The sequence below is a fragment of the Otolemur garnettii genome, unplaced genomic scaffold (genome assembly GCF_000181295.1).
Source record: "Otolemur garnettii isolate 467f Iridium unplaced genomic scaffold, OtoGar3 scaffold00043, whole genome shotgun sequence".
NCBI lineage: Eukaryota > Metazoa > Chordata > Mammalia > Primates > Galagidae > Otolemur > Otolemur garnettii.
The window spans coordinates 9,685,747-9,694,266 of record NW_003852438.1 but is presented as its reverse complement, the minus strand read 5'-3'; the positions used below and the strand labels follow the sequence as shown (position 1 = coordinate 9,694,266).

General features: G+C 34.1%; 1 protein-coding gene across 1 annotated transcript; it reads right to left on the bottom strand.

Annotated features, from left to right (window-relative positions):
- Positions 1–4,593: 4,593 nt before the first annotated feature.
- On the bottom strand, positions 4,594–5,532 carry LOC100958493 (olfactory receptor 6C2-like). Its single transcript, XM_003790486.1, has one exon. It carries the CDS (start codon positions 5,530–5,532, stop codon positions 4,594–4,596), a length of 939 nt encoding a protein of 312 aa, XP_003790534.1.
- Positions 5,533–8,520: the final 2,988 nt, after the last annotated feature.

Below are 8,520 nucleotides of genomic sequence, written 5' to 3'. Positions count from 1 at the left end.
TAGCTCCTTGAGCCACAGGTGCCAAGCCGAGTAATTTTTCTTTTATGCCTACTTTGTTGAGAACTTTGATTATGAAAGCATGCTGAATTTTGTTGAATGCTTTTTCTGAATCATTGAACTGATAGTATGGTCTTTGTTTTTGCTTCTGTTTTTGTGGCAAATCAAATTTATTGATTTACTTATGTTGAACCATGCTTACATTCCTGGGATGAAGCCCACTTGGCCCTGGTGGATTTGTGTGTGTGTGTGTGTGTGTGTGAGATGTGGTACTGAATTTGGTTTGCTCATATTTTATTGAGAATTTTTGTGTCTCTACTCATAAAAGATATTGGTTGGTAGTTTTGTTGTTGTTCTTGTTGTGTGCTTTCCTGGCTTTGTTATCAAGGTGATACTGGCTTTATAGAATGAATTGGGAAAGATTCTCTACTTCTTAATGTTATGGAATAATTTCTGCAGTATGGTTACCAGTTCTTCTGCGTAGATGTGGCAAAATTTGGCTGTGAATCTATATGTTTTGGGGCTTCCTTTTTGTTGAAAGATTTTTTATTACTGCCCTAATATCACTGTTATGTTATGGTCATTTAAGAAGTTCTATTTCTTCCCTATTGAGTGTTGGGAAGTTGTGTGTTTCCAGGAATTTATCTATTTCCTATATCTTTCTGAGTTTATACACAAACCGAGATTTTCATAGCATTTACAGATGATATTTCTGTGGTATCAGTTTTAATATCTCCTTTTTCATTTTTGATTGAGCTTATTTCATCTTTTTATCTTTTATTACTGGTTAATTTAGCAAGAAGTTGATCAATTTTGTTATCTTTTCAAGAACAAACTTTTTGTTTCATGGATCCTTTGTATTTTTTTGTTATTTTGTTTTCCATTTGTTTAGTTCTTCTTTGACCTTAGTTGTTTCTTCTTTTCTGCTGGTTTTGGGTTTGATTTGCTTTTCCTTTTCTAGTTCCTTGAGATGTGTCATTAGATTATTAATTTGTGAGCTTTATATCTTTTTATTTATTTTTTGAGTCAGACTCTCAAGCTGTCACCCTGGGTAGCATGCCATGGGATCATAGGTCACAGCAATCTCAAATTTCTGGGCTTAAGCGATTCTCTTGCCTCAGCCTCCCAAGTAGCTGGGACTATAGGCACCTGCCACAGTGCCTGGCTATTTCTTGGTTGTAGTTGTCATTTGTTGTTGGGCTGGCCCAGGCTGGATTTGAACCCGCCAGCTCTGGTGTCTGTGGCTGGTGTACTAGCCACTGAGCTACAGGCACTGCACTGCTTTACATCTTTTTAATGTAGCATTTAAGGCAATGACTATTCCCCTGAGGAATGTTTTTGCTGAGTCCCATAAATTTTGGTAGCTTGTGTTGCCTTTGTTGTTTAGTTAAAGAATCTTTTGATTTTCCCCAATAATGATTCAGCAACAGGTGTTTGATTTCTGTGAGTTTGTGTAGGTGTGAATCTTTCTCTTGTGGTTTATTTCTAGTTTTATTCTACTGTGTACTGAGGATATACATAGTATGATTTCTATTTTATTGAATTTGTTGAGACCTGTTTGTAGCCCAAGATATGATCAATCTTGGAGGATATATAATGTGATGCTGAGAAAAATGTATATCCAGTAGTTTGGGGTAGAATGTTCTGTAAATGTGATAGGTCCATTTGATTTAGAGTCCTCCTTATGTCCATTATTTATTTATTTTCTGCTTTGATGATATTTTTGTTGTTGCTGTGATTGCCAATGGAGTCTTCTTCATGAATTCTTTTCTTAGGCTGATAAGATTCAGAGTTTTTCCTACACTTTCTTCTAGAGTTTTATGGTTTCGTGTCTTAGATTTAAATCTCTTATCCAGTGTGAGTTAATTTTTGTTAGTGGTGAGAGGTGCAAGTAAAGTTTCAGTCTTTTACGTATGGCTAAGCAATTCTCCCAGAACCATTTATTGAATAGGGAGTCTTTTCCCCCAGTGTATGATTTTGTTTGCTTTATCAAAGGTGAGATGGAAATATGAGACTGGTTTCATCTCTCGGTTTTCTGTTCTGTTTCATTGATCTTTGTCACTGTTTTATGCTACTATTTTGGCTGTTTTGATCACTATAGACATAGTATAACCTGAAGTCTGGTAATGTGATGTCTACAGATTGGTTCTTATTTTGTAGAATTACATTGGCTATTTGTTTTATTTTTCTTGTTCCATATGAAATGAAGGAATATTTTTTCAAGTTCTTCAAAGTTTGACTTTGGTATTTGTTGAGGATTACATTGGCATAGCCACTTTGGAAGATAGTTTTGCATTTTCTTAATAAAAGTAAACATAGTCTTACCTCACTAACCTATAGTCAAATTCCTAGGTACTTACCCAAATGAGTTTAAAATTTACATTTAAAAACCAATTCTCACAAAAGCCTTCCCATGAATGTTTATAACAGCTTTATTAAAAATTGCCAAAAATTGGAGGCAATTAATATGTCATTCAGTAGGGGAATGAATAAATGAACTGTAATGCATCCATATAAGGGAATGATAAGCCATGAGAAGTAATGGAGGACAATAAGCTGCATATTGCTAAGTGAAATAAGCAATTTTGAAGTGCTACATACCACACAATTCCAACTCTATGACATTATGAAAAAGTTAGAACTAAACTATATAGACTATTAAAAGATTAGTGGCTGCCAGGAGTTGGGAGGATGAGATAGTTGTGCAGAATTGGGCCTGAAACATTTTTTATACAAAAGACTCAGGGAGCTATCAAAGACTACTAGTTTGCATCAATTGGACTTTCAAACAAACTTGGAAAAAGTCTCATTGGCCCCATCTGGGCAAATTTCAGCATCAATAAGGATAATAGCTGCAATGCATGGAAACATATCAAATATGTATATTTACATGACTTCATAATGATAACGTAAGAAAAATAAATGAATTGCTCACTACTAGCAGGATTTAATGAACTGACTCACTCTATTGATTTTTAAATTTCTAACTTAAAAAATTAGAAATTTACTGTATCATAGTATGAATTATAAGATAAAGTAACAGATAAGAGATACATTCATGGCCAATTTAAAAATGGTAGCTGCTACCCATTGCATGGCATAGCTCGACTTCAGAAAAGCAAAATGTGAATATAATAACGATTTACCATTACTCAAATGCAATAGTTTGATGTATTCTTTTGCATATTTATTCTGATTATTTTGTTTTCTTCTATTACTTCGTGTCTAACATCTTCCAGTAAAATTTTGAATATTTCTGTGTTTTACTTATTTACATCCATTGGAGTGAGATATATTTATGCTTTTGAACTTTTCAAAGAGCTAGCTTTTGAATTTCTTTAAGTTATTTGATAGATTTCAGTTTTTACCTTAGTAAGTTACATTTTCCATTTACTTTTATTTTTTATTTGCTACATATATTATGGTAAACAGAAGTTTCTCTATTCATCTACTTTACATTTCTGTAAATAATGGATATATTTAAAATAGAATTCCTTCTGACTAGCTTTTTTAATACTTCAAATAATTTTCAATGACATGTTTATGTTTCATTGCTTTCTAGATAGCAGTTAGCTAATTTGATATAAATAGCTTAATTTCCAACCAATTATATTTGTGTAGATTTTTCAATGTTTTACATCTAACAACATAGACTATAATGAGATAATTTAGACTGTAAATGCCTAATTGTTTTTATAAATGCTTATGGAGTTACAGGGAATCAAATACATTTGGGATTATTTTTCCCTTGACTCATAGCTCCATAAACAGCAGACAATACTTTCCAGAAAAAATAAATTGTAATCTTACTATGGAAATGGGCTGGATTTTTTAATGTAGACATTCAGTGAGTGTGTGATAATTTTACAGTTCTGACTTTATGATATGCTCAGAATACACTGATTCTGAGACTCTAAACTTAAGCCTTTGGGGACCATAATGCAACTCCCCATCCCCCAATCTGTGATCTTCTGAGCATCCACAAGTCATTTTATAGGTTACTGCTCTACTTTTATTGAATGTTTATTTTTGACTCTTTTTATTTGTGAAATTTTAATGATTTCAGCTATGGATTAAAAAAAAGTTCTTAAATTTTATCTAGTATTTTTATGTGTTTGTAATAGTAATGTTTTTCTCTATTTTCTCAATATTAGAAATGCTGTTATTCTCTTTCCACATGTATTCTAAACTCATCCATTTTAGATTTTACATAAAATTACTCTTATTACACATGTTTGAATATTATTATCATGTGTATTGGAATAAGAGTTGCAAAGAACATTGCCCTGTTTTTTCTTGAGTAATAACTTTTATTATGTATCAAAATTTAATATCATGAAATGAATTTTATTTCAAAATGATAATTTGAGAAATCTCTTATAGATGTTTTCTTATGACATGCAAAACTATCAGATCTTCGTTTGAAAGGTATAGATACAAAAATGGATTGAGTAGGGCTCAATGGAAGCCAGTTTAAGAAAAGTAATGTAACTCAATTATATATTATTTACAAACAAAGAAGGTTTTAAACTTCAAAAATAAAGTGTCGTTGGCTTTATATCTTTTTCTTGTAAGATGTCTTATAAATATTTTCGTTTACTTAGTTGAGAGTAATGCAATTCTTTTGATTGAGTTCTTGAAGGCTTTCTTTACTTGATTGTTTCTCAGGGTGTAAATAAATGGGTTCAATGTAGGTGAAATAGAAGAAATGAGCAGTGAAACTATTTTATTAACAGTCACTTCTTCCTTTGCTGTGGGATTCATGTAGATGAAAATGCAAGTGCCATAGGTGATGGAAACCACAATCATGTGGGAAGAACAGGTGGAAAAGGCCTTTTTCCTTTGCTGGACAGCAGGGAATCTAAAAATTGTCTTGATGATGTAAGCGTATGAGAGAACTACACAAGTCAGAGTCATATTCAGGGTCAGCACAGCACAGATGATAACCGTCTGTTCCATGAACCGTGTGTCTGAGCATGAGATTTTCACGAGGGGAAATGCATCACAACCAAAATGATCAATCACGTTAGAGTCACAAAATTTTAGATTTAAACCCAGGCTAAGTGGAGGGATTATTATGCATAAACCAGCCATCCAACAACAGATGATAAGAATCCTGCAAACTCTGTTGTTCATGATGGTTACATAGTGCAGGGGTTTGCAGATGGCCACATAGCGATCATAGGACATGGCAGCCAGGAGAAAAAATTCTGTTACTCCGCAGAGGTCAATGAAAAACACTTGGATGACGCAGTCATTATAGGTAATGACCTTGTCACCTGTTGCTATGTTATACAAGTATCTAGGAATACAAGCAGATGTGAACGAGATTTCTAAGAAGGAGAAATTTTTCAAGAAAAAGTACATGGGTGTTTTAAGGTGAGAATCCACAAAGGTGAGTGTGATGATGGTCAGGTTCCCAGTTACACTCAATAGGTAGGTGAGAAGTAGGAAGATAAAAATTAGAACCTGCAGCTGAGGGTCGTCTGTGAGTCCCAGAAGGATGAATGTTGTTACTGTACCATTTCTCATCATTGAACTCTGACTTTTCTTCAATCTGTGTGATATGTGGAGATGTTTTAAGGGATTATTGTAACTGTTCTAAAATTTACCATATTCACGCTTTTAATCTTAACTTTCTCTTTTTTCTCTTTCATTCTTTCTTTTCTACATTTTGTGTTCATCTTCTGCTTCACCCGTAGGACTAAGTATTGCTGAAAAAGTTTAATGTTTAATAACTACTTACAAACCAAATAGGAAAATCTCACTCTTGGTCTTATGTTTTTTTCTTGACATTTTGAGATCCTTTCCAAAATAATACTAATCTATAACCTATCATTTGGGTTCACTGTGTAGACTCTAGATAAAAAGTTGGGGTCTTTTTTCCAAACGAAGATTTTTGTTCATTGGGTTTTCTTTTAGGCTATGTGTATTTAATCCTTATGAATGACCTTTATCCCTGTCATCCTTGCTTCCCAACCTCTGGGTACACAGTCTGCCTTGTTTTCGGAATCTGTGCATTATCATTACTGAACATATGTTTCACTTTTACTGTTAACAAAAATTATGAATGCCTTCTCTTCTTTCCCTGTACTTCCAGTCAAATGCATTGTTTTATTTTCATTGAAGTAGGGGCAAAAATGTTTCTAAGATACAAATAGTATTTCAAAGCTTAAGGTTTGCAGACACCGGTGAATACCATTTATTTTCCTCTTGTGGAAACTAGTTTATGAACAGATTTACTTATTCACTTTATTGTTTACCTTATTGTGTTCTCTTCCTACTGAAGTTGGAGCTGAACTGGTTGTGACTATTTATAGCTCAGAACATTGCCAATACAGAGGATCACCAGTTAAGGATCATGGTCTATTCAAAAGTTACAATTCTCTTAGGAAATTGAGGATTTCATTCAACAACTACCAGCTATTTATATAAAATTTAAATAAAGAACATGTAACTTTTTGTTTGTTTTTTGTCTCTCTTATCATCCTCACATGTTTTGTCCTAATTACTCAGGTGATGCGTGCAGTTCTTCAAACTTTGAGGATTTGTCAATTCTCAAAATACATATGCTTTTCTCTGAGTTTTCATAATCTATTACATAATAGAAGTTAATAAACAGATTATCAGTGAAGTGTAATTGTTTTCTGTCTGTTTTGTCATTCAAATAAATGTTCAAAGTGAACATAAGAATCTGTAGCGAGATGTTAGCACATAGGTCAATATATTATTCCTTGTTGAAGGGGGAAGATTTTTTCTAAATCTCCTAGGCAAAGTATATATATACTTTTATATATACAAATATACTTTTTTTTGAGACAGAGTCTCACTTGGTCACCCTTGGTAGAGTGCTGTGGTGGCTTAGCTCACAGCAATCTCACATTCAAGGGTTCGAGTGATCCTCTTGCCTCAGCCTCCCAAGTAGCTGGGACTACAGGTGCCTGCCATAACGCCTGGCTTTTTTTTGTTTAGTTGTCATTGTTGTTTAGCTGGCCTGACTTGGGTTCGAACCCGTCAGCCTAAATGCATGTGGCTGGGGCCATAACCACTGTGCTATGGGTGCCAAGCTGACCCGGCTTTTTTTAAGAGACTGGGCCTCCCTGTTGCTCAAGCTAGTCTCAAACTCCTGAGCTTGAGGGATCCACCAGTATTGGCCTCCTAGAGTGCTAGGATTATAGTCGTGAGCCACAGCACCTGGCCCAATAAGAAATATTTTAGTACAGCTATTCAATGTGTTTGTGTTTAAGGCTAAATGTTATTGCAAGAGTCAAAAAGTTAAAAAAAATTTTAAGTTTACAAAGTAAAAAGTTACAATAAACTAATGTTAATTTATTATTGAAAAATGAACAAATTTAAAAATAGTTCATTTGTCTGTGATTGCTTCTGCAGCACACTTACTAAAAGTGAAGTGACATGGAGATTAGCATGGCCCCTGCTCAGAGATGACACTCAAGCACAATGTGATTGTTCCATAAAAAACAAAATTTAGTGTAGCCTAAGTGTACCGTACTTATAAAGTCTATAGTAGTGTACAATAATGACCTAGGTAGGCCTTCACATTCAATAGTCACTCACTCATTGATTCACCCAGAGCAACTCTAGCTCTGGCAGCTGCATTTATGGTAAGCACCATTTGGAGGTGTGCCATTTTCCTTTTTTTCTTTTTCTTTTTTTTTGAGACAGAGTCTCACTTGATCACTCTTGGTTGAGTGCTGTGGCAACTTAGCTGACAGCAACCTCCATTTCTTGGGTTCAAGTGATTCTTTTGCCTCAGCTTCCCAAGTGGCTGGGAATATAGGTGCCCGCCACAACACCCACCCATTTTTTAGAGATGGGGGTCTCACTCTTACTCATGCTGGTCTTGCTCAACTGTTCAGCTCAGACAATCCACCTGCCTCAGCCTCCAAAGTGCTGGAATTACAGGTGTGAGCCACCGTGCCTGGTAAGATACTTTATTTTTAATTTGAGTTTGAATAGATAAATAGCCAAAGTTAACCTAGATAATTTTTATATTAAGTTAAATGTAGATTTATTTATGTATTTTGTGAATAAAAACCTTCCAGGCAAAAGTTATCTACACAAGGGAAATTCATTCTAAAAAATTACATTTTATAAATATATCTTGAATATGTTGAAAATTAATAAATTATCACTTAAATCCATGTATTTTCCAGAGTAAAATATAACCTAGAATATTACAATCAAAGATATAAACTTTATCATACTTACTCTTTTGTTAGTATATCAAAGTTTCTGTTGGTCAAACAAAGAAATAGTAAGACTTCAGTGTTAAAAGTGATGTTTTTAAAGGTATTTATGTCTTCACATTCATTAGCATTTCTGGGAATGCGTAGAGCTCTCTGTGATTTCTACCTCCAACAAACCGGATAGGCTTCCTCAGGATGGGTTTAGTATTGTGATAAGCTTCCAAATAATTTCTTACTGTCTCCATCACTGAAATGAGAATTTTAGGATCCTTATCTACTGGTGGAAGTGATTTTAAATCATCAGGACAGAGAGAAA